The sequence below is a fragment of the Podarcis muralis genome, chromosome 3 (genome assembly GCF_964188315.1).
Source record: "Podarcis muralis chromosome 3, rPodMur119.hap1.1, whole genome shotgun sequence".
Lineage (NCBI taxonomy): Eukaryota > Metazoa > Chordata > Lepidosauria > Squamata > Lacertidae > Podarcis > Podarcis muralis.
This window is the reverse complement of record NC_135657.1, coordinates 48,701,077-48,727,480: the sequence shown is the minus strand read 5'-3', so window position 1 is coordinate 48,727,480 and position 26,404 is coordinate 48,701,077. Positions and strand designations below refer to the sequence as shown.

The following is a 26,404-nucleotide window of genomic DNA, read 5'->3' as shown; positions in this document are numbered from 1 at the left end:
ATGTATATAAACATTTGTATAAATATATTTTTAAAATGACATTCCTATGCATAACTCTGACATACTTCCATGTTACTTTGTTGCAGCAAAAGCAACAAAAAGTATTGTGGCACCTTAAAAAACTATGAAATGTTTTCTAGCATAAGCCTAGAAAGCAATATTAGTTACTGGTAAATATGTGACTGATTTGGCACCAGTTCAGACTCCTTGTCTACTATAGTGGTTTGCACCGTACGGGTGCATGGGATAGTTACAGCCATTTCTCTCGGCGAGGTACACAATAAAGCAAATGAAGAACATAAATAGGTTTTTTTGTAATCGAAAAATGTATACAAACCATGCAAAAGAGTCAGCATAAAAAGTGCACAACTAGAATCAAGTTTTGTAACTGTTTTCTGAAAGGGCTCGGCAAGCAGCAAAAAATTCTGTTGTGAGTTTGGGGTCTGCATTATGCTTGAGTTCCTTCTAATTCTTGGGGTCCCAGATCCAGCAAGGGGTAAAATCTTATGGAGGATTCCATGGTTGAACTAGGCAGGAAGTTCGTGAGAGAATGGCCATAGTTGCCACTTACAGACCACCATTAGTATAACAAAAGAAGTGATTGTGCCCTCTGAGCAAATGGGGGGGGGGATTTCCCCCTCCTTACTTGGCTTGTACTTAGGCTTAAAGGTAAAGGTAAAGGTACCCCTGCCCATACGGGCCAGTCGTGTCCGACTCTGGGGTTGCGCGCCCATCTCGCTTAAGAGGCCGGGGGCCAGCGCTGTCCAGAGACACTTCCGGGTCACGTGGCCAGCGTGACATCGCTGCTCTGGCGAGCCAGCGCAGCACACGGAACGCCGTTTACCTTCCCGCCAGTAAGCGGTCCCTATTTATCTACTTGCACCCGGGAGTGCTTTCGAACTGCTAGGTTGGCAGGCGCTGGGACTGAACAACGGGAGCGCACCCCGCCACGGGTATTCGAACCGCCGACCTTTTAATCGGCAAGCCCTAGGCGCTGAGGCTTTTACCCACAGCTCCACCCGTGATCCCAGTACTTAGGCTTAGAAGGACAGTAACCAGGGCAGTTGTTTGTGAGCTGAGAGCTAGGAGCAGGCAGAAGATAGAGAGACACAGCCATGCTTGATTTCTGCTGGAAGCCAAGGCTGTGACTGGGAGAAGCAAGACTTTTTGGGGTGTGAATGCTGTGAGCCCCTCCATCTTAGGCTTTATGTGTAAATAAACTATATATCATAAAGACACCACAGTGAACGCTGTCTCTCATGCCAAGGAAACCAAACCCCGGGTAAGCCCCTGGAACCTCTGGAATCTTGTACCACTCAAGAGATTGGGGTGACATGCAACAATACTATTAGTATCCAGGTTGTTGTAACACCCTCCTGTAAATTAAAGTCACTCAAACAGCATGTCTGGGGGGGGGGTAACCAATATGACATTTATTTGAGCAAAATATAGCATATGATTGTATAGAGCCACAGGAGTGTTCTCTTATTACAATGGTTGTTTGCGATAGGTCACTCATAATAGCAAGCAATGATCAGAGCTATTAGAACAAAATCCTCAGTTTCATGTTGAGCTTGAACCCAGGTGTCCCTTGCAACATCCCAGACCCATCTGCTGGCAATCTAGAGTGGGGAAAAGAGAAAATAATTGACCAATTACCTCAACAAGAAATTTGAAAACAAATACCTTTCTTGTAGCAGGAGATCTTGCACAAAGGATCAACTCCTTTGCGGACATTTTTTTTTAAACAAAATTATCTGTGAATTACAAGCACCGCCATTTCAGAAGGGATCTTGAATAATTTCACCTGCAGATGGGCGTTAATTTGCATTTCCAAAATCAAGCTAAAGTAGTTTTAATAGCCCAAACTATCTTAAATTCTGATCACAGACTCATGGAATTATTTTGCAGCATGCAGTCAAAATACCGGTACATGAATCTCTTGGCTTCCATATACAATCATTTGCTGTAATGGGCCTTACATTAACTGGAAGAACTGATCCAATGTGCATCTCTGGCTCATAGCTTCTGCTTTAACAAATTAGCTAAAGGAAAGGGCACATATCACAGTTACTTTAGGGTAATTTAGAAAAACGCAGGGGAAAGACACCTTGATAGTAGTTTATGGAAAGAGTAACAGTACAGAGAGTGGATGTGGGTCACAGCCACACCATGCATTTAGATCACATCGCTTCCCCCAAAGAATTCTGGGAACTGTGGTTTATCTCTGCAGGAAACCATGTGTATGGTATAGATATGACTACGGAGATGTTTTCCCCCTGCAATGTGGAAGTATTTTTTCCATATAGCATGTAATGAATGGAACTTATTTCTAAAATCGCTACAAGATGTCGGGATGGCTTAAAAATATATACAATACAAATTCCTGGGGGCTACTAATGAGCAAGCAGCAGAGACTGGCCACCATCCGAATGCAAACTCCCAGGTACATCTAGCTAGCTCCTATTGGAAACGAAATGCTGGACTAGATGGGCTTTACTAATCAAGTAAAGTAACAATATTTCTATATAACTAGAGCATATCAACAGGTGATCTGTTTTAAATGTTTTAGGTGGTTTTTGGTGTGTGTATGTGATGTAAACCACTTTGATTCTTTTGGTGAAATGGTGGCAATTTTATAAAAAAACACTTATTTTATGTTTATTGTTTATTTCTTTACAAACCACACATTCATATAGAATATTACAAGGTGGTATGCAAACCAAAAACCACAGTAAAGGTAAAGGTAAAGGTACCCCTGCCCGTACGGGCCAGTCTTGACAGACTCTAGGGTTGTGCGCCCATCTCACTCAAGAGGCCGGGGGCCAGCGCTGTCCGGAGACACTTCCGGGTCACGTGGCCAGCGTGACATCGCTGCTCTGGCGAGCCAGAGCCGCACACATAAACGCCGTTTACCTTCCCGCTAGTAAGCGGTCCCTATTTATCTACTTGCACCCGAGGGTGCTTTCGAACTGCTAGGTTGGCAGGCGCTGGGACCGAACAACGGGAGCGCACCCTGCCACGGGGATTCGAACCGCCGACCTTTCGATCGGCAAGCCCTAGGCGCTGAGGCTTTTACCCACAGCGCCACCCGCGTCCCCACAGTAAAAACCACAGTATTTCAATATAAATGCCAAGCACATCAGTAAGAGCTGGTTGGCAATGAGCCTTGGGTTTGAAAGGCCTGTCTGAATTATACAATTTTTAGAAGACATCTACAAACAAGCAAAAATGACTCCTGCTGAACCTCTATTGGCAAGAGCCCCACACGGCAGAGCCTGCTGCACTAAAGGCTCAGCACCTGGTAAAAGCCATCGGGGGGGGGCATTGGGGGGGGGGGAACCACCAAAGGTGCCCCATCAGAAGACCTGTGCAATTAAGTGGGGAGCATAAGGAGACAGGTGGTCCTGATGAGCTCTCGTCTGAGATGCACTATTTGACACAGCTACAGTGCAGAGGAATGAAGGATTTCTTAAGCAGTTAGGTTTTGGGAGGGGGTTGTAACAAGTGTATTTCTTTACTCACATTTAATGACTGACCAGTCTTTTCCACAAGAAATACTTGGACCACATACTTGTAACGATCATAGTTCAAATCCTTGACAGCTGCTAATAAATCTTCTGTGAGGCTTATACATATCATGGAGCCATTCTGACCAGCATATTTAAAATCTTGAAGTTTGCTCTATTGAGAATTAAACACAGAGTTGCCGGTATTCATATAAAAAACATCTCTGTTGAAATTTTACACTCACTTTAACAAATATATATAACGATAGTTCTCCTGCTAATGAATTTTACAATTTCTTTTTTGTAATATTCATAAGTGAACACTCACACCCTAAATTTTGTACATTTTTGCAAACACAGTGTTCAAATATTTTGTTTAGCTCAGTCAGTGAAACTACCTTAAGCAAAGTGTTCTTCCTAGAAGGTGTACTTCAGATTTTTATGCACAAAGACTTTTATTTTAAATGGAAAAGTCCACTACCACCTCCTGCACCCTTTCAGGTATTAAGATCAGCAGAGGGAACTCTCTTGGTAGTTCCACAGCCCTCAGAAGTTCTGGTGGTGGTGGCGCAGAAGAGGGCATTTTGTAACCTGCCCTCGTTTTCAAATTCATGTAAATATCCTCTTTGAGTACAAAGGTTGTACATAAACCAAGACCATTTGAATTGTTCCTTAAAATAAAAATGCATCACATTAACATATAATAAAAAAACTGAGACCGATACCTTTACTATAGTAAACAATAGTCTATTATAAATCAGTTTGCATGGTCAAATAAATTTTGAGGCATTGAGCAACTGCTAGTAGTGAGTTTGTATAAAGTTTAGAAGCAGAACTAGTGCGCCATAACAAATCTTAACACTACCTTTAAGATCTCTTCAGCTTTCTTCCTTATTACATGAGCCTCACATTTTCTATAGGGTTCCATTCTGTATGTGTTCGCATATTTTGGTCTTGCAAAACTAGCCTTGAACGCCAAGAGCTCATTTCTTGTTATATCTGTAATAGACTCATCATCTGGGTCAAAACCTGGAATCTCATGGCTCGAAGCTCTGTGTCTCCCAATCTGTGAAGGCTGGAATGCCCCCATAATTCATTTAGGAATCAGTTATCACACTTTTAGGCTTCAAAATAATAATAATAAAGTTATAAGCACTATCAAAAAATAAGGCAAGGTAACAAAATTGTCCATTTGGCATTCACTGTCAACTCTTAACTTCTTAGCGAAAGTTTATCTTCATATTTATCCAGTTTCCAACACTGAAATCAATGGGGAGCTTTGTTTGTAGCAGGCAGAGGTAGACTCAGGCTGCATACACACCCAGACCCTCCAAGTGTCCCTAATTTTCCAAGGACAGTCGTGTATTTACAGAAGCCATTTCAGTTTCTGATTTGATCCCGGAATGACCCGCTTTTCCTTGTTGTTGTTTAGTCATGTCTGACTCTTCAAGACCCCATGGACCAGAGCGCGCCAGGCACTCCTGTCTTCCACTGCCTCCCGCAGTTTGGTCAAACCCATCAGAGAAATGTTGGAGGCTATGGAGTTATCCAACCCCCGAGCCATCTAAAGGCAGCCCTGTATAGGGAAGCTGCAGAACGTTGCATGGAAGACAGAACCTGTGGCGTCTCAATACTGCTAGCTAGCATCTCACTGACTCCACAATAAACACGTGTTAGCGTGTGCGTCGATCAGGACTCAAATCACCACTTAGCCATGAAGCTCACTGGGTGATCTCCGGGCTTAGAGGAGAACTATGTACGAAAAGTGAGATCAATCGATCAATCAATGCAATCAATAAATATCGCAGGAGGGAAAGTGCAGGGAAAGCTCATTGTGCGGAGCAGGGGAGGACGTTCTGCCCGGGAAGGCTCAACCAATCAAGGCGCATGCGCACTTTGGACAGCCGCGCTCCCCGCCGCTTACCCGACTCAGTTCACTGTGCTTCCTCGACGCCCCCGAGTGGTGAGAAGGGGTACTACTCAGCCTTTTCTTGTGTTTGTCCATGGCTTTGTCCGTATTCGCTCAGGCAAAACGGGGCGGGGCGGAGGGTAGCAGCCGCTCACAAGCTTTCCGACCAAACCGCCTGATAGGACGAGCGTTGCTCGAAGGGTTTCCCTTTCCTCGGTGACGTCACCAACCGCGACAAAAGCGACCCGGAGCTAAGAGAAGCTGAAAGGAATGGAGGTAAGTGTGTAGAGCTAGAAAGTGAAGAGTCGTACCCTCCGTCCGGGAAGAGAGCACAAGGGTGAGAGGGCGGATATTTAACTCGCGTTCCCCTTGCTGCAACCTGTAGCGCTCCACCTGAGGGGCGAGGGCGTATATGGCTGCCTCTGCCTGCAGAGTTGCTTTCTTCTGACAGGTGTGGAGATAGTAGCATAGTGGTTGTTCACACATACACCAAGCACAGACTCCTGCAAAGTTGGGGTCATAATACTGGACTGCACTGCAGGGCTGATGTAATCAGGGTTACAAATGTGGCTCACCGCATTTTCCAGGGCTGGACTTTTAATCCATGCTCATGTTACGCAAAATGCGTCTGCATCTTGTGCTTCATTATAAAAAGCTACTTTCTGGTGTGTTGTTTCTCCAGCCAGTTTCACACTGACTGACTGCAGTTCTTAAGCTGTTCCTAATCCAGTCTCTAGTCAAGTTGTGAACAATTGCATAGGGTAAAGAGATTTCGGCTCCATCAACACCCGCTGCTGCGTACACAGTCAGAAATGAATTGGAACAGCCGGTGGGAAGGGCTGTCAAACAAACCAGGGAGAATGACAACTCCACTGTGCTCTAAGGTGGTCATATGAATACACAGTTGGTACAGTGTATGGGACGTGGGTGGCACTGTGGGTTAAACCACAGAGCCTAGGACTTGCCGATCAGAAGGTCGGTGGTTTGAATCCCCGCGATGGGGTGAGCTCCCGTTGCTCGGTCCCTGCTCCTGCCAACCTAGCAGTTCGAAAGCACATCAAAGTGCAAGTAGATAAATAGGCGGGAAGGTAAATGGCGTTTCCGTGCACTGCTCTGGTTCGCCAGAAGCGGCTTCGTCATGCTGGCCACATGACCCAGAAGCTGTACGCCGGCTCCCTCGGCCAATAAAGCGAGATGAGCGTCACAACCTCAGAGTCGGTCATGACTGGACCTAATGGTCAGGGGTCCCTTTACCTTTACCTTTACAGTCAAACCTTGGTTGTCAAACGTAATCCATTCCGGAAGCCCATTCGGCTTCTGAAATGTTCGACAACCGAGGCGCGGTTTCCAATAGGCTGCAGGAGCTTCCTGCACTCATGCGGAAGCTGTGTTGGATGTTTGGCTTCCAAAAAAATATTTGAAAACTGGAACACTTCCGGGTTTTCGGCGTTTGGGAGCCAAAACGTTCCAAAACAGAGGCGTTCAGGAGCCGAGGTTTTACAGTACATAAATGTGGTATAAAGTAGGATAGCCAACCTTTGGCCCGTCATATATTCCTGGACTACAACTCTCATCATCTTTGACTACTTGCTATGCTGGCTGCGGCTGATGGGAGTTGGGATCCCACAACTTCAGGAGGACCGCAGATTAGCCACCCCTGAAGGCCACAATTTTGGCCATATGCCACGTTTTAAAAACATATATTTACAATACTTATGTTATACGGTGTGTTGTAGCTGTGCCTGTTGTGGGTCTATTTAAGAGAGTATTACAGTAGTTGTGTTGTTTTATACTATTTTCATTATTTTTCACTTCTCATTTCAGATGCTACTAGTTGATACAGCCTCCACTTGCCTTTCCCCTGCAGTGCACTATATGGTTTGTGAAGCTGGATTTGAGATAAAAGCAAACCTTTCTATTAGTTGCATTGTGTCTGACAAAGGTGAGATACACTGGAGAACAATCACAGAACACATACAGTATGGAGCACCAGGTATGTGTTAAAATGGTGTGTGGATTAGTTAGCTAAGGTTGCAATTCCTAAGTACAGTTTTGTGGTGTGGGCCCCATTAGACACAGTGAGACTTACTTTTGAATTAAATACATGCAGAGGATTGCACTGCAGGTCCTAGAGCTTGTCTACATGTTTTCAGGCAATCGTTTTGGGCTAATTTAATGGAATTAAGGGTTAATATAACCATAGCAAACAAATATGTCCGACTTTTACACAGATCCTGCTTTAGAAAGATAATAATAATAATACCTTTATTGCCAATGTTCAACCTGTGTACAATGAAATTAACCAAGCTCCCCCCCAAAAAACACTCTGTGTGCTTGTCGCACAGCACACCAACCCCAAAAGTCAGTTGCACTATATTATTTTCCGTTCAGCAGCCTAATAGCCCACAGATAGAAACTGTTTTTTAGCCTATTGGTACGACTGATTATACTTCTATATCTCCTGCCCGAGGGTAGAAGATTAAAGAGGTGCTGGCCAGGGTGTGAATCGTCCCTGATAATTTTTCTCGCTCTCCTAAGGCAATGATCCCTTGCGATGTCATCTAGCGGGCTCAGGGGCCTTCCTAACCACCTGAGTTATATTGTTTTTCCAAGTGAGGTCTTCACGAAGGTAAACTCCCAGGAATTTAAAGGAAGAGACTAATTATTCAGGGGAAAACTTTTCTTTTAGATGTTTATACTTCATAAGAACATGAGTTTATTGATGCTCTCCTTGACTAGGCACAGCTTTTTTGTTTTTCAGATCAAACTGTGGATTATGTAAAAAGTGTGAGATCTTTAGGACCTTTGTGTGAATCTCTTCACTTACATCTACAATCCCTTACCAGGGAGCAATTTGAAGACCAGTTTGTGATCTGGTTCCAGTGGACAAACTGCTCAGAGGTATGACATTAGAGTCCAGAGAGCTAGATAGAGACCCTTACCTCTGTCTTTCTGTCCCTCTTGTGTGTATGTTCATGGACCGGCACAGCTGCCTGCATTTTTGGACTCTCTTTTGTGGTGTTGCTGTAGTACAGGCTTCCTCAACCTTCGCCCTCTAGATGTTTTTTGGCCTACAACTCCCATGATCCCTAGCTAGCAGGACCAGTGGTCAGGGATGATGGGAATTGTAGTCTCAAAACATCTGGAGGGCCAAGGTTGAGGAAGCCTCCTGTAGTGGAACTTAGTAGCTCTCCACATGAGATTTACAGATAATTTATTTAATTTAGATCCTGCCCTCCTTCTCAAAGGGCAGTAAATAACATCTTAAAAACATCCCAGTATAGATGCAGACTGGGAAAGATCTTGACTCAAAAGGTCCTTAAAGGAGGAAGGCCTTCAGTAGGTGCCCAAAACTCAACTGTGTTGGTGCCTGTTTAATTTTCAAGGCGTGGGAACTCCAAAGGGTAGATTAAACTAGGACACAAATAATTTATTCTTTATAGAGTGGGAAGACACTTTCCTTTTGTAATACTTGAAATGGTAATAAAGAAATGCTTGTGAATTTTTGTTCTTAACCTAAACTGCATTTGTAAGTTTATATAGCTGTTCTGTTCTCTCACTTTAAACGTGTTGTGCCATATGACTACCCTTGGTTTTCCTTTCTCCCAAACGGCAGGTATTTCTTGAAACGTTTGACGCTATAAAGAGTCCACATGCTACAGCCATTCCACTGAGCTTAATGAAGCTTACGGCATGTTTGGAACGAGCCTTGGGTGATGTAAGTGCTAAAATCTTTGGCTCTGCCAAGCTTTAGGTTAATGAGGTCTTTTTGCACTCAAAGAAACAGTGTCTCCCTTCTTTTTCTGATAATTTTAAGGTTGCAGGTTGAAAATAAGTTCCAGCTGGTTTCCATATTTAAGTGTTGTAAGATGCTTGCTTACAGATGTTTACTGTGACCTTGTTCACATGTCACTAAACCATAGTTGAACTAAACTGGTTCAAATGTGAACATGTAACCTGCTGGTACACACTGCTGAAATCGCAAGTGCTTTGCTCCTTCCTTGCACCTGCTGTTCTGCTGGCAGCTTAGTAATGTTTGGCTTAGCTTTACACCTTAACCGGCGCTCATGCTTTGTTTCTGCCCAGACAAACCATGAGCGATAAGCCAAGAACAAACCTAGCAGCACAGTAAGAAGCTGTGGTTTTGTGCACATTCACATTTGAAACCATAGTTTAGTGTAACTGTGGCTTAAAGGGACATGCAAAGCAGACCTGTAGAAGTGTCTGTAGAAAGAACCAAGGATGTCACTTGTTGCCTATGTGAGCAGGGGACCCTACCATCTTGAATGAGCAGCCATGTGTCTGCCAGTGGTACATGCCAATTGCACTGTGTCTTCCAGGAGCAGGAGCTAGTGGGGCCTGGGACATTGGCTGTCATGATGAGGAGGAGCAACGTGAACCTAAGGGGTGGAGGGAAGATGCTGGGCCAGCCGCTTTCCCCCATTACCTCCCTTGGTACTCTGAATAATAGGCTAGGATTGCTGCATCGGAAGAAAGGGGATGTGGTGGTGCAGAGGGAGGAGATGTCTAGCCTCTCATTTCCCTTCCTCCCCACATCCTTTGCTTGCCCATGTGCAGAGCCTCCATGAATGGTTCCGGAAAGGGCAGTCAAAATGATCAAGGGGGTGGAGCAACTCCCCTATGAGGAAAGGTTTCAGCTTTGGGGACTTACAGCATTAGAACTTGTAGACATCCAATGTTGGGATATTCAGAACAGGCAAAAGATAACACATCTTCACACAATAGTCCAGTAGTACCTTAGAAACCAACTAAGTTAGATCTGGGTATAAGCTTTCATGTGCATGCACACTTCTTCAGATACCATGCATGCACACGAAAGCTTATACCCAGAACTAACTTAGTTGGTCTCTAAGATGCTACTGGGCTATTTTTTAATTTTTTATTTCGACTGCGTCAGACCAACACAGCTTCCTATCTGAATCCACATCTTCACACAGTGCATGGTTGGTCATTTTGAGAACAGGATGCTGGACTATTCTGATTATTAAAAAGTAACTCACTTAAAGGAGCCTTTCTCATAAGTTTTAAGAGATTAAAATCATCTTGCTTTTCTTTCTATGTTCCTGGGCTGATAGCTGTTTGATACTTCCTTTTTTTGTTCAGAAACATTCCTAAGTTTCGGTTCAGTCCTTTTTCTCCATAGTGCCCTCTAAGTAAAAGTTACTATTGCTAATTTTATGTCATACTCTCAGATTGATCGGATGTTTTTATTTTGTGCCGTATTGTTAAACTCATTCACTGGTAGTCAAGGTCTGGGCATGTGTGTGAAAGAGTGTTCAGAAAAGATAGACTCTTGGTTGCTTATGGAAAATCCCTGCATACTTCATCAAGAATTTTGTTTTGATTGACTGTCAGCAAGACATGGAAAACTAAAACCTGGGATCCCTGGTTTGTAGATTTTGTTTTTAATGATTCTACTGGGTAACTACGTAGCACGTCTGTGGAAAATCCTCAGCCAAGTACTGTTTAATGGACCTTGTCTTCATGTATGATGATGTATTATTGCTCCTTACCCAGTCCTGCTCCACACTACTTGTGGACTGGGCAAAGCCACTGAGCATCAGAATTGCATTTTTACTAATGAATAAGTTCCACCAGTTTCGGTGGGACTAGTAAATCTGTTTAGGATTGCATTACATGTCCCCTCCCCGCTTTTCCATTACTTGTCTCTTTGTCAAGAACATCAGTTGTACGTTCTTAATCCATTGATGTTCAGTAATCTTGGACTGGTGCTAGAGATGCTTGGGTACGATTCACATCTTCTTTCCTGACAGATAAAATCAAGGTTTACATAGGTTCCCTTTGTTCTTTCTCTGACCAAGTCAGGCCCTTGGTCCATCTAGTTCAGTATTGTCTGTGTTGACTGGCGATGGCTCTCCAGGATTTTAGACTGGGGATATTCTCAGCCCTGCCTTGAGATGCCAGGGACTGATTGTTTTCCAGAGTTGCCTTAACTTGAGATTATTATTTTAAACGAAAAAGAGAGAAATGTTTTGCACAATGCTTTAAACAAGTAAATTGTTTTTGCATGTTTTGAGAAGGCAAAATGTGTTTTCTTGTTTTGATTTCCAGGTGTTCTTATTAATTGGCAAAGACTGTCCTTTTCTCCTACGAGACTTGCTTGTGTCTCAGGAACTTGCCACAGTCTTTGGGCAATCAGTGGTGAGTGTCTTGCATGTGGTGTTTATTTTTATTCACAAGCTTTTAATTTTTGTCCATTTTGAGTTTTAAGACTCTCAGTGCCCTTGTTGCTTAAATTACTATGGAATGCAGAGAGCTCCCGACCTTTTGACTGGTATTGTTTCTAGGAGCCTGTGAAACTCTTCTTTTCTACTACTTTGTGCCCAGTGAAGAGGTTTTAGAGGGCAGGAGCTGTGGGTGTGCTGAAACCAAACATCAGCACCTGACATTTGCTAGGGCCTGCCAGAGCTGACGCCTTGCCATTTCCCCCACCCATTGGCCTCCACTTCAACAGTGGAGTGGCCCAACTGCAATGAGTTGCAAGCCCAGCTTGTCACAGCACCACTGAGCAAGTAGCAATGGTTGCGCAGTGCTGGCAATGCTATGATGGGCCAGAATCCGGCTCATTACAGCCCGAATTCCTTAGGTGAGAGGGAGACTGGTGGTTGCCCCATGCCTTTGTGCTCAGGTGGGAACAAATGCAAGTTGGAGGCTGCAGTAGTGCCACCACTTGGAGGCCAAAGTGACAGCATCTATTTGTCTCATTCAGCTCTATGGGGGCGGCATGCACACCAGCAATAGCCTGTCCAAGGTCCTTAAAAATCTGGAGCTGTTTGTATGTCCGGAGCAGCCCCTCTCCTCCAATCCATGACACTCATGTTATGTCAAAGTTTGAATCCGTTTCCTATATTTTGTTAAAATTAGATGGATGTTCTCAGAGTGTTCGTTGGATCTCCGGATGGTCTCAATCTTCGTAATATTCTGTGGCATGGATTTGCATCACCCCAGGAAATTCCTGTGAAGTAAGGCTGCAAGTTATTTATTTGTGGGTGGGATTTTTTGTGGGGTGAGTTGTCTCTTTCTTACTGGTCATAGCAGGAACACACTTGCACCGCTGGAAGAATGCTGGATGAGTCCGCTGTCCAGCAGAGGATTAGTCTGCTCCTACCCCACTGAAGATACAAAGCACCTGAACTGAGAGCAGGATTGCAGCCTTGCTGTTTAAGTTTCCCAAACACTATTGCTTGGGAGATGTTTTAACAGTGTGTTTCTAGATCAGCCTTCGCCCACCTGTGTGCTGGCTGGGGCTAAGGGAAGTTGTAGTCCAACAACTTCTGGAGGGGCACCAGGTTGGCAAAGCCTGTTCTGGAGGTTTCTAATTTTATTGTATATCCTAATTTGCCTAGATATTCCTCTATGCTGCTTTGTTTAACGGCAGGATTGGGACAACTGCTAAAGACTTACCTCCAGCAAACTCAGTCTACTTTAGTTCATCGACCTTACGTATCTTTCAGCAACTTGAAAGAGCTGCATGTTTTTCCAGGTGAGCATGTTTGTTGCAGCTCACCATTTGTAAAGGTTTACTCGGATGTATTATGCTTCTTGAACATTTTCTGTTTCTCATAAGAATTTTGCCCAGATCCAGAGACTTCAGTCTTTGTGGAAAACCAGGTTTATGGGTGCAAGTTGTGTACTGGGTGTTAAGAAATCTGTTGTAAGGAAAATGCCAGTGTGTGCCCAACACAGTCCTGTCCAGATTTAAGAAAACCTCAGACATTTAAAAACCATGCTGTTCTAGCATGCGTTTTTAAGATCTAGTGACCATTTAAGCTTGGGAACCATCCAAGCCCACAGATGAATCTGTCTATTTCTGTTCCTCTCAATTTTTCATTATTCCATTCTTAAGTTCAGTTCTCCATTTCTGTTTCAGTTTACAAAGATTAAAAATAAATAAATCAGCAGCATTTCAGTGCACTTTCCTCCTAGTATATACATTTGTATAGGCAGACTCCATTAATAGGCTTTTTTGTAGATTATTTTCACTAATATATATGCATCATTAATGCAGCGGTAAGGCGCCACTTCTCATTTCTTTGCTATGGGCCTCACTGAGCAGCAATATTAGAGCTCATCATTTAACATTGAAAGATTTCTACATAGTTAACTGAAGAGCTGTTAGGCTACAGATCTTCCTCTGGTGGTTGGAGTCTAGGAAGAAATGGTTTGTCTCCGTTTCTTCTTTTTTCAGTCTTAAATTCACTTCAGCAAATTTCCTCTTCATCCAAGGTCAAATTTAACACGTCTTGTTACTCCCATCCAAGGTGACAAAGTTTTATACCCCAAGTTCTTTTCTGTTGCTTGTAGATCTTAATCATGAATTGTTGTCCTTGGCTGATGAATTAGTAGTCAAATCAAATATTGTATTAAGAACCATGTTGCCTTTTTGGATTACTGCACTATCGTCATTTAGACAACGCAGGTAAGAAGTGTAGCATTTTTTTCCTAGTCTTCTTTTTTGAAATATATATAAAACCAGTTAAAGCATAGATTTATTCAGGGCTTTTTTCGGGGGGGGGGGCACGCAGGGGCATGCATACCCCTAAACATTTTGTGAATCTGAGGGGCAGTATTTCAATATGAGTAGGAAAATGAGAGTACCCCTAAATATTTATTATTATTTTTTTAGAAAAAAAGCCCTGGATTTATTTATATTAGGATCCTGGGCATCATCTGTTCAATTTGCAGGCTTCGTTTGCCTGTTTGTCATCGGTTGCCACATTCAAGTAGCCCAAGCAATCAAATGTGATATATAAGAGCTATGACTGCCTTACTATAGGAACATAGGAAACTGCCTACTACTGGTTCGGAGCATTGGGTCATCTAACTCTCAAATGTCTACACTGCCCTGAAGCAGCTCTCAAGTGTTTCCGATGGAGAGCCCTTCTCAGCACTACCTAGAGATGTCGGAGGACAGTCTCGAACCTCCTACCTGCGAAGCAAATGCTATAGCACTGATCTTCAGTGCTGTCATGAAAGCAGCTCTTGCTTTCCACAAAAAGGTCACACAGGGTTCTGCACCATCAAGGTCTCATTTGAAATACCTTGATGTAAAAATGCTCCCTTGATATTTAAGTCCAGAGTGCCCGTGGACAGAGCGCAGAGTCAAAGAGTTTCCCCATTTCCTCAAGCAGCCGCTTGGATGCCCCAGGCTCAGAGCTGGATTTAGGTTTGATGAGGCCCTAAGTTACTGGCAGTAATGGGGCCCTTTTTATGTCCAGCTGTCCTTTGTCAACAACAAATTGTCACTGTTTTTTGTGTTGAATGTATGCTATATGGTAATTTATGGACCTAATAGGTATCTAAAGCCATTTGCACATGTTGCAATGCAACCAGCTCATGCAGAATGTAGGCACCCTATATATAGAAATGAGCAAACCAGTGATATTTTAGGGAGCAGGCTAGCAGGCGCGGCTCATTACTTACATCATAGGTGCCTACACAACACATAATACTTTTGCTGTATGTAGTTTTTATTTTATTTGTTTTTTATCTTATATTTTGGAAATGTACATCTGGTGGTTTTTTCCTTTAATTTTTTTTGGGGGGGCCCAAGAGAGTGGGGCCCTAAGTTATAGCTTGTTCAGCTTATACATAAATCCGGCACTGCCCAGGCTTCTAGGCTTCTCTGAAACCAAAGGCTATAGCAGGGGATCCCAGTCTTTGGGAGCTGATGAACACATTTGGAATTTTGTCAAGAGGAAGTTCTCAAGGGTGGTCTCACTAAACGTTTGCTATGGGAAAATGTGCCCCCCAAAGACTGGGAACCCCTCATAAAATAGCTGCAGAAATGAGTAAACACTGCTGTTCATTCACTCACTCCCCATCCCTGTGATTGCATACTGCTTCTGCTCCTTGTGCCTTTATTTCAAATATCTGAGACAACAATATCCAGCCTGAATGAGGCTCGTTAGGTTCATATGTTTCAGTTTTTCATGAAAGAAGAGAAATGTGTAGTGGAAATCAATCTCGCTGTAATATTTCTTTCAGGTATGCAGACTGTGTTATACTGTTACTACCTCAGCTGGAGAGTGGACTTAGGTTGCTTTTCACAAAGGTTAATAAATGTCCTAGCAGACTAATGACGGCTGAGGTAATTTTTTCTTTTTCAGATTTTAAAATTTACAAACAATTGTCACACAACCAAAACAAAAAGAGAATTCCATAAATTCCCAAGGACTTCCCTCTTCACCTTTGTGGGTCCTTATGTTAACTTTTTTCTTCCTGCATCTTCTCTATTAATTCAATTCTATTAAATCTCCATTAAAACCATAGTCCAACGTTAAACTACAAGTGTCATTCCAGTCCTACTAATAATTTTAATTGTTTACAATGACGGCTGAGGTAATTTCCCCCCCCTTGTTGGTCACTTCTAAAAAAATACCCCTAGTCACATTTACCTAGAATCTGTTATTAACTGGTACTACATAATGGTCCAGTTTGAATGTACAGTTCTCAGCTTGATAAACCATAGTTTGGCAGCCAAGAATGAATGATGAGATCACACCCCCTGCCTATTCCCTTCCTCAGTGCACGGATTCTGGTTAGTTTGAACCACAGTTTCCCCTTAATAGAGGGTAAAAATTAGCTGAGCGCTGGGATAGTGAGCAATTTTATTTTGATTTGTTCATTATTTAGAGTCTTGTGGAAATTGTCTTGGAGAGGAATTGGGGTCTCCCAGCAACTCTCATCACCCTTAACAAACTACAGCTCCCAGAATTCTTTGGGCAAAGCTACAACTGTTTAAAGTGGTATCATAGCACTTTAAATTATTGTGTGAATGTAGCCAGAGTATGACTTAATTTTAATCAACCTGTATTTTCCCTCCAGAAATTAAACAGTAGTGACATTTTTATATCTCTTTTCTAGTCATCTTCTCTTTATACCACTTTCGATGAGGTAAGTTGACCATGTGGTTCATTGGAGTACGTGGCATGTTACTAGGGATGCGGGTGGCACTGTGGTCTAAACCACTGAGCCTCTTGGGCTTGCCAATCAGAAGGTTGGTGGTTCGAATCCCTGCAATGGGGTGAGCTCCTGTTGCTCTGTCCCAGCTCCTGCCAACCTAGCAGTTCAAAAGCATGCCAGTACAAGTAGATAGATAGGTACTGCTGTGGCAGGAAGGTAAACAGCGTTTCCGTGTGCTCTGACACTTGTCATGGTCTTCTGTGTGCCAGAAGCGGTTTAGTCCTGCTGGCCACATGACCCAGAAAGCTGTCTGGACAAACGCTGGCTCCCTCGGCCTGAAAGCAAGATGAGGGCCGCAACCCCATAGTCACGTTTGACTGAACTTAACTGTCCAGGGGTCCTTTACCTTTTACCTTTCGACATGATACTATAGTTGGTTGGTTGAAGTAGTAAGGGTTTTTTTAGAAAATGACGTTCTAATTATAAAAAAAGATTATTTTTTTAAATGCAGGATGCCTTATAAATATGTCTTAATTATAAAGCTTTATATTAATAAAATAGTCTGGCAGTCTTCAGTGCTTTGGGTTATTTGACATTTGTATCTATTTTTTATATCTAGATGCTAGCAAAACAGTTGCATAATGAAGAAGCCAATCAGCTTCCTTTAGTTCTTGGTGAATCAGCAATGGTAAGATGATGGATTTTGGCTTATTGAATTTAAAATGAAAAGCCCACAGCCTTCTAGGCCTCATTTATTGGGTAATAAGTGCCAGTAGAGCTTACTTCTGAGTTGACATTGCATAGGACTGCACTTGTGGGTATTTTGTAATACAGTGGTACCTCGGGTTACATACACTTCAGGTTACATATGCTTCAGGTTACAGACTCCACTAACCCAGAAATAGTGCTTCAGGTTAAGAACTTTGGTTCAGGATAAGAACAGGAATCGTGCTCTGGCAGCACAGCAGCAGCAGGAGGCCCCATTAGCTAAAGTGGTGCTTCAGATAAAGAACAGTTTCAGGTTAAGAACAGAACTCCAGAACGAATTAAGTACTTAACCTGAGGTACCACTGTAAGGCAACTCACTCTTCCAATATGGCTGGGCTATCTTGGGTGAGCACAATGTTAATTTTTATAACATTAATTCATTATTATGTTAAGTCATGCAGCGCTAAGGTATAAATAACTCTTTAAATACTGTAGGACTCAAGTACTTAAACTTACATTCTCTATGAAGCAAGCAGTTCAGTGCTGAATATTTGCAGCATGGATAGAATTAAAAGATCATTAGAATGCTTTAGTATGGAAAAAAAGTTAAATGGTGATAATGAAGTCAGCAATAAAGACAGGGTTGTCACCTTTGCTGGTTTTGAAACTATTCAACAGGGATTTTGTATGTTACATCCTAATAGTGAAAGGGATTAATGTTGTATAAGAGACTATTCTCCATTTGGAGATCTGCAAACTAGTTGGCATGCGCCTGTTAGAAGTGTCCCTGGCAGCTCTAAGCAATTGAACAATGAGAAATAATGAGTTCTCAAAATGCTCATTTTTGAGCTGATTTTCATAATCATCTGTATCAGAAACTTAACTTCCAGTAGGATTTTGCTCTCGTAGAAGGGAAGCAAACAAATGTTTGCTCTGGCTTTATTTCCACCCTCTCTGGATTGGATCTGGAAACGCTTTTCTACATATCAAAGGCACCTTGCCTGCATAGAAGGGCTTTTTCTTTTCATTTTACATGTTACACTACTTGTCTTGTTTTTTGTAGGAATTTCTTTGGGATTTCTTGAACCACCAAGAAGGCCCACGTGTTAGAGATCATCTGAGCCATGGAGAGAGCAGCTTGAATGTGTTCCCGAGAGAAATAGCCAATTCGATTCTTGCGTTTTCCATTACCCTCCTGTGCAGATTTTCCAAAAGTGACATAGCTGCAGTCAAGGTAGGGGCCCATTTTGGTGCAGCAAGACCTATTTATGTGAAACCGATGCTTCCTTATACCCCAAATCTGGAAAGATCTGGATTTGAAGACTATCTTATGACTTACAGGCATTTCTTTTTATGGGCAGAGTGAGCAGGATTCAAAGTGTCATGCACTGTTCCATTTTTTACAATTAGTCTGCCACATTCCCTAAAAAGTTACTTCAGAAGGTCTGGAGACCCTCCTGAGTAGAATCTGATTTTGTATGAGGAGCTACTTCCAGAGGAGAAACTCGGCAATCCCTCTGAGTCCCTATACCAGGCTTCCTCAAACTCGGCCCTCCAGATGTTTTGAGACTACAATTCCCATCATCCCTGGTCCCTCTAGCTAGGGATCATGGGAGTTGTAGGCCAAAAACATCTGGAGAGCTGAGCTTGAGGAAGCCTTCCCTAAAGAAATGCCTTGAATACATGCATGGGTCTCTTTGGATTGTGGCCAGTGATCTACGGATGTAGTATAAACCAACCTTCCCAAACCTGGTGCCATCCACATATTTTGGACTACAGCAGCTACCATTCCAGACCAGTGGCCTGATGGGAACTGTAGTCCAAAACATCTGGAGGGCAGCAAATTGAGGAAGACCATGCTGTAGATAGCTTACATTATGTAAGCTATCTTAACATTGGAAAGATAGGAGCCATCCCTGTTCTGCCATGTTAATATTTCTGTCGAATGGTTTTTATTTCTTTGATTCCTTAGCTGTATTCATGCAGGGTTTTTCAGTTTGCTCTTCACCCATTCATTCTGGCTTATATTACTAGATCTGTAAATACTGAAACAGATCTACGATCAAAATGGGCCTGGGATATGGGATCTTTAACCCTTTTCACTCATGCTGCCCCCCCCCCCCAGCTATTAGCCCTTCCGCAGCAATAACAAAAGATGATTTAGATTGGGAGAAATGGGGGGGAAGGGTTAACTATTCCCAAGAGCCTTAGTCTGACCAAAGTCTGAACCCACCCATACCTACTTGAAAAGTTATTTCAAAAGCAAACAAGGGAGATCCAGTCACAGATGCATTAGGTCCATTTTTGTTCCAAACATGGTTGGTCACAGGAAGGAGGAATCTCATGTTGCAAACCACCCATCCCCATGTGTAGGTTTCATCAGAATCCAGGGTGGTGCATAGTAGTTGATACCTTTATTTTCTTATATATATTTGTATATAAAGCATTCTAGGTTGGATCCAGACTTGCTCCCTCTGACAGGAAAGGCTCCTGCATCCATGGAGAGAACTGGGATCTAGCAAAGGCTTCTCACTGGAGGAAGAGGAGCAGTTTTCATTGATTCTTGACACCACCTTCCATGCTTTTCAGGGGTCTGCAGGGGAAAGGAGGAATCAACAAAGGTCACTTCTCACCCCTCATTTCCTCCAGCAAAAGCAGAACTCCAGTGAGCACAAGTCTGGATCCAACTTCATCCAATACCTTAACATTGTTAAGTACAGTACAGTTAGCCTCAGTGGAATTGATTGCAGTACTATCTACAGAAAATAATTCAAATATATTTACATTTTAACCATGAATTTTAATTTATTTTCAAACCAGGAACACTCATTCCTAAAACCACTTATGAGCTGTGCAGATTGCTATTGTTCCCAATTTCATCCAATAGCCCAACTTAAGAAGCAGGTATATTGCCTTTATCATCATCTTTGTCGTTCAGTAGTGAGTTTATCTCTCTTGAGCTTTTAAATAGACTGAAAAATAGCCATTGGCCACATCCACGCCATACAATTAAAGCACATTGCTTCCCCCAGTCCTGGGGACTGGAGCTCTGTGAGGGGTAAAGTACAGTTCCGGATTTTTTGGGTGGAAGATGCACTTTCAACCGTCCTGTCAAAGTAGGAGACTCAAACATGTGCATACAGAAGAGGTTTGTGTGCTAAATCACTGTTTGACAACACCAAAAGAGCCCAGTTGAAAGTTATAGACTGTCAGAGAAGTTTAATCAGGAATGGATTCATAGCACATGTGACTTCAGGTTAGGAAGGTCTGCTAAAAAGTCAATGGCAAATAAAAGCGTTGGGCTGAATCCTAAGAACCAAAGCTCTCAGAATGAGGCTTTCTGATCTCTTCATACTGTATGCCTCAATAGTACCTAAAAAGCCAGTCCTGAAGATCAGGGGACCTTTTGTGGAGATGTGGGATATGGGGGGGGGGGGGCAGGAGCAATGAAAACTGTAGCCTTTGGGCTAATAGGCCTGCAAATTTCATCTACTTCTGTCAGAAGGGAGGGGAATTGTTTATAGATCTCTTTTTCACTTTCTAGGTACTGAAGTGCATCAAAAGCATTCATTCATGGTCTGTTCTTCCTATAATGCCTGAAGAGCAAGTTCAAGAAATTGGAGGGTAATGCCTGTTTCTCCTGCTCCTTTTTGTGGTTAGAGGGGTATGTTGGGGTGTCAGATGAGAAATTTCTCAATCTACGCTTTCTTGCAAACCCTTCTTCCTATTTGCATAATTCTAGACTGCAGGGACGCGAGTGGCGCTGTGGGTAAAACCTCAGTGCCTAGGACTTGCTGATCGTATGGTCGGCAGTTTGAATCCCCGCGGCGGGGTGAGCTCCCGTCGTTCGGTCCCAGCTCCTGCCCACCTAGCAGTTCGAAAGCACCCCTAAAGTGCAAGTAGATAAATAGGTACCGCTTTATAGCGGGAAGGTAAACGGCGTTTCCGTGTGCTGTGCTGGTGCAGGCTCGCCAGAGCAGCTTCGTCACGCTGGCCACGTGACCCGGAAGTTTCTTCGGACGGCGCCGGCTCCCAGCCTCTAGAGTGAGATGAGCGCACAACCCTAGAGTCGGTCACGACTGGCCCCTACGGGCAGGGGTACCTTTACCTAGACTGCTGTACAAGAATTAAAATGTGGAGGTAACTGATGAGCAAGACATTTGGTTAGTTTGCATATATGTATGTGTTTGGGTTGTCTGTCCCATCTTATCTTGAGGGCTCATGGCAGGACACTGTGAAAGCAAGTGATTGTATCAACAGACAATGCATCCAAACATTTAGAACCTTTGGGGTTCCCAACCTGTCATGCCAAAAGAGACTCCTGTTGAGTGAGTTAAAGCAGCAAGATTGTGTTAAAAAAAAAAAAATAGGCCACCACCTCAGTCAGCATCACAGTGGATTTCATTATCTTAGAATTTGGGAGATAACAAAGGATAACACACCCAAGAATATATTGGTTGATTTGAGGTCACGCAAAAATAGAATTACTAATTATTCGATAGCTTTTTTTGTTCTAAGAAATACATATTTGAAGTGCTCTCAAATAAGATTCTGAGAGTGGTCATTAATATCTTGGTTTTCTTTTGTTTTTAAGGTCAGAAAAAGATACTGATGATGTTCCTTGTATGTTTGCGACTACCGATATTTTATCTCAACTACAACCCTACTTGTCTCACAGTATCAGACTTCTAGGTGATCCTATGGAGGAGGTTATAACTGAGAAGTAAGTTCTGTAACACTTTCACTGCTTTTTGTCAAATCTGAAAGTACACTGTAGTCCTATGACTTAACTTTTTGGTGATGCTTTTTGTCAGCTCTGGAGTTCCATTTCTATTAAATATAGGGACTGCCTCATGAGATAAGTTTGAGCCATAATGCCCATGTTCAGATGCTCTGTTCTCCAGTCCTTCAAGCACATGCTTCGTCCTTTCCTGCACATGCTTCAGATGCAGAGCTTACAAGAACTCTTCTTGGTGTGTCAGAGTTTGCCATAGCAACTGGACCAGCAAACTGGCTTTAATGATCCCTCCAAACAAAGATTGTAAACTATGGTTTGGCTACATTCATATATGACAGTAAACCACAGTTTAGCATTACAAGAATAAGCCCAGCATCCCTGAGCTTGCATGCTTCCCCTTCCTTCTCCTCCTCCACAGCATAGCCATAAGGAGGGGATTGGAAGCTCCCATGTCCCTTTAGATTAGCCACAGTTTAGCATGTCCTTCAAGCCCCAACATTCTATCTGATTATATAGATGGAATAGATCTTGCAGGTGGAATTAGCTGCCATCAATGGCAAACAGTACCCATTTATTGGCGGGACACGGGTGGCGCTGTGGGTTAAAGCCTCAGCGCCTAGGACTTGCCGATCGAAAGGTCGGTGGTTCGAATCCCCGGGGCGGGGTGCGCTCCCGTTGCTCGATCCCAGCGCCTGCCAACCTAGCAGTTCGACAGCACCCCCGGGTGCAAGTAGATAAATAGGGACCGCTTACTAGCGGGAAGGTAAACGGCGTTCCGTGTGCTGCGCTGGCTCGCCAGATGCAGCTTGTCACGCTAGCCACGTGACCCGGAAGTGTCTGCGGACAGCGCTGGCCCCCGGCCTCTTGAGTGAGATGGGCGCACAACCCTAGAGTCTGTCAAGACTGGCCCGTATGGGCAAGGGTACCTTTACCTTTACCCATTTATTATAAAAGAGGCAAATGTGATTATTTATTCAAATTTCTTTAATTTGGAAGAAACAATCGGTTTGCCTCTTTTTATAGCCCATGGATGTAGTTTGCACTAGAATTAGCTTGCATTTATGGCAATCAGGCTGAACATTAGTTCTGTGTTACGGCAGCTAAAAGAGCACTGAAGAAATGATATATTTTGTGATTTAGGTTATTGGCTGATCTCTGCAGCTAGCATGTTCATGTCCTCTTCTGCCCACGATCTGTCCTGGAGATTGTCGTGGTGCTTCGTCAGATAAGCAACCAGTGCCACCAAGTGTCATGTCAAGTCATTTCCACTTGTGAAACAAGGTACAAGCAGTGGGCAAACAAATCGCTGAGATCACGCCAGAGGCACAACTATCTGCGCATGAGAAGGAGGTGTTTTTTTTCTTTACTTTTGAAGGAATGGAAGTGAACATGTAATTGAAAATGTTTTCAAAATAAACAATTTGTTAAACAGATCTCAAGTATTACGAGAGAGCGAGAAATAGACAGAATGAGTGCGCATAATATTCTGGATCTGTATTCATATACACATGTGCATATATATGTATATCACAAAGACTACATCTAGACTTGCTTAATCCCAATGAAAATGAAAGTGGGACTTGAGTCATGACTATCCTGCCCCATTGATTTTGATGCAACTGATGTAGTCTAGATTCTTACACAATATATATAACACAGAGATAAGCTAATAAATGAAGCTTGTGTTCTGCAAGTATTGCTCTGTGTTTCTGACTGATGCTGAAAGTATCTCCAGGGCAGATAGGCAGGCACAAATGTTCAGGATAAGGGGGCAAGCTTAGTGAAAGTAGCTAAAGGGATACAAGGAGGCAGAGATCTGAGGGCAGAGAAAGAGAGATTGTCAGTTAGCAAACAGCAGAAAATCTCTCCTGGCTGAGTGTCTTGATCCAGGTGTTGCAGACTAACATAACCTTCACTTAATCCATTTAACCTATTTGACATTAACATCCTTCCAGCACCACATAAAAAGTATAATTTATATGCTTGTCACTGCTTTTATGGTTTTTATTGCATTTTTTACTTTATGCTCTTAAAATTTGTACACTGCTTGGAGACTCCTCATGGGGTAATGAATTAAAAACAGCAAGAAGAACAGCATAGCAATATGTTTTCTCGTTGGCTTGATTGTTCCTAAAGCTTTTGTTTTCAAATATTTTTCCTTCTTCTAGTATTAAATTTCTATCTCCAGTCTTGCAACTAATTTTAATCTTGATTACGCTGGAACTAATCCATGTCCATACTGCTGGTGAACAGAACACTCCTGGATATCAACATTACCTAAAGTGAGTACATTCTAGCTTTAGTCAAGTAATACACAAAGCTCCTTTCAACCACTGATTATTATCTGACTGTTTCCACCTAGTGATTTGCAATCCTTGACATTCCTTAATCAGCTGCAATATGAAGAATGAGCTGGCAGCACTCTTCACTACACCTCTCAGCATTCTGGTGCAGGAAGAAGGTGGTACCACCAGTATCTCAGTACTACACTTCATAGTTGTTGTTTGGGTTTCCAAAAGGACCTGGAATAAAGATGTTGCTTTAAATGCGTGACTGCATTTAACATGACTGGGTGTTTCCTCCCCGCCTTTACAAATTGCAGCCACTGGAAGGGGGCAGTGTGGTCCAGAAATGTCTTTCTGCAACTGCAAAGCGATGCAGTGATGGCTTTTCCAGGGAAAGCATCTGTTTGACAATATATTTTAATGTCTGATGGTTTTTGAAAAAGGCTTTCCTTTTTGGTGTCACAATTGTATTTCCTCTTCCACACAGGTTTCTAAAGGTGATCTTGAAGTACACTGAGAATCTGGTGACTTACACAAGCCCGGAGAAAAATAAATGGGAAGAAGCGACAGAGCTTACGCAGAACGCTTTGCTAAAGATCAGAACTTTCTTAGGGAAGCAGCAGTTGCTTGTGCAGTTGGCTAATTCCTAATGAATGTATGCCTCATTAGACCTTTACAGCTTTAAGTTTAATGGACATGTCTGACCAGTTTCTACACCTGTCCCGAGTTCACATTGCCCAAAGTTAACAATCAGCAACAGTCTGCAGGAGGTGTCTTTTTCCCATTAGGATGAATAATCACATTTTGTGGACCTGTTAACTGAGCCAGAACTGGGAATCAGCCTGACTTCTACTTTTTCACAAGGTACTGTTCATTTGCTCTGCAATGTATTTTATAATAACTTGAATGTATTCTGCCAACTCAGAGGAGTGTAAAACACATTTTTAAAATTCTCTTAATAAACTCGCTTGATTTTGTTTTTATCTTGCCTTTGGAGTGGGTGAGTTGAGAGAAACGAAGTACCATCAGAAGGCAAACATGACATATGCTGTCCCTCTTTGCTTTCCCACTCTTTGATTAGTATATAAAAAATGATTTTGTATTTTTAAAATTCAATATTAGTTTAATTCCTGTTGACCAAAGGAAAGGTTCACTCTTCTACAGCATCTGTTGACAGCTAGCCTTGTAAATCCTGCTTTGTCATATATCCTGCCTATTAAGGTACAGCTGCAATTAACAGGAATAAGCACAAGGTGGCAATGTTGCATAAGTTAAATAACGTCACAGTTTTTCACCTTTGCATCTGTTCCTGCCCAAATGGTGACAAATTCTTCTTCACATTCTATAGACCTTCCTCACAGGGATGTTTCCCAACCCTCTGCAAATTTAAAATGAAATACCACTATGTTCAATTTCTTTTGTTTTCTTGTGCTGGAAGAAATCAAGTCACGTTTCTCTCTCAAACATTTTTTACTTTCCCCTGCCAGAAATTTATGTTCTACAATATTCTCTCAACTTAAACTACCTTACAAGGTCGTTTGGTGAATAAAATGGGGAGGGGGTGAAGAACTATGTTCACCACCGTGGGCAATTTAGAGGAAAGCTGAAATAGAAATAAATAAAATGTGTCAACCTGACTTAGATGATTTGCTAATATTCACTTAATCGAGATGATCTCATTTTCTAACAAAGTGCTAATCAAGCATTTCTCAGACTTTATGAAGCAGTTTTTCTCCCCCCCCCCTCTTAAAATACTAGATTCCCCCATGCCTATTCCCAAATATACAGACCTAACTGGGGGTGCTTCCAGATGGTAGCTGTGTTTTGGTGGAATTCAGTCAAATTCAGGTTGCGCAATTACAGTAGTCTGGGAGGCCTTGTGCAACGAATTTACTTTCACCCAAAGACCAGACCTTTTTCCGTTAAGGAAAGTGACATGGAGGGGAAGTGTGGGATAATGCTTCGTCACATCATATAACCTCCCAGCAAACAAACCCAGGTAGCTCCTGTCCCCCCCATGGTCAAACTCATATGGTTAGTATTCAACTACAGTGGTGCCTCGCAAGACGAAAAGAATCCGTTCCTCGATTCTCTTCGTCTAGCGGTTTTTTCGTCTTGCAAAGCAACCCCATTGGCGGCTAAGCGGATTAGCGCTATTAGCGATTTAGCGCTATTAGCGGCTTAGCGGGCTTAGCGGCTAAGCTGTTAAAAGCCTATTAACGGCTTAGCGGCTTTGAAAAAGGGGGGGAAAGTGGGGGGGAAATGGCGAGACTCGCAAGACATTTTCATCTTACGAAGCAAGCCCATA

At 42.8% G+C, this 26,404-nt stretch overlaps 2 protein-coding genes across 2 annotated transcripts; one reads left to right on the top strand and one right to left on the bottom strand.

Moving 5' to 3' along the window:
- Nucleotides 1–1,407: 1,407 nt before the first annotated feature.
- On the bottom strand, nucleotides 1,408–5,570 carry DYNLT2 (dynein light chain Tctex-type 2). The gene is made up of 4 exons (XM_028723962.2): nucleotides 5,434–5,570; nucleotides 4,375–4,584; nucleotides 3,526–3,684; nucleotides 1,408–1,622 (listed from the first exon to the last, which is right to left on the bottom strand). Exons 1-4 carry the CDS (start codon nucleotides 5,512–5,514, stop codon nucleotides 1,512–1,514), a joined length of 561 nt encoding a protein of 186 aa, XP_028579795.2. The 5' UTR covers nucleotides 5,515–5,570; the 3' UTR covers nucleotides 1,408–1,511.
- Nucleotides 5,566–25,079, top strand: ERMARD (ER membrane associated RNA degradation). Its single transcript, XM_028723954.2, is given in 18 exon segments — nucleotides 5,566–5,694; nucleotides 7,243–7,411; nucleotides 8,180–8,319; nucleotides 9,035–9,136; nucleotides 11,512–11,601; nucleotides 12,325–12,422; nucleotides 12,807–12,943; nucleotides 13,765–13,879; nucleotides 15,448–15,550; nucleotides 16,327–16,356; nucleotides 16,985–17,053; nucleotides 18,137–18,307; nucleotides 19,894–19,977; nucleotides 20,618–20,697; nucleotides 21,668–21,796; nucleotides 22,952–23,161; nucleotides 23,980–24,093; nucleotides 24,584–25,079. Coding segments are annotated over 18 exon segments (2,010 nt in total). The 5' UTR covers nucleotides 5,566–5,688; the 3' UTR covers nucleotides 24,747–25,079.
- The last annotated feature ends 1,325 nt before the right edge of the window (nucleotides 25,080–26,404 follow it).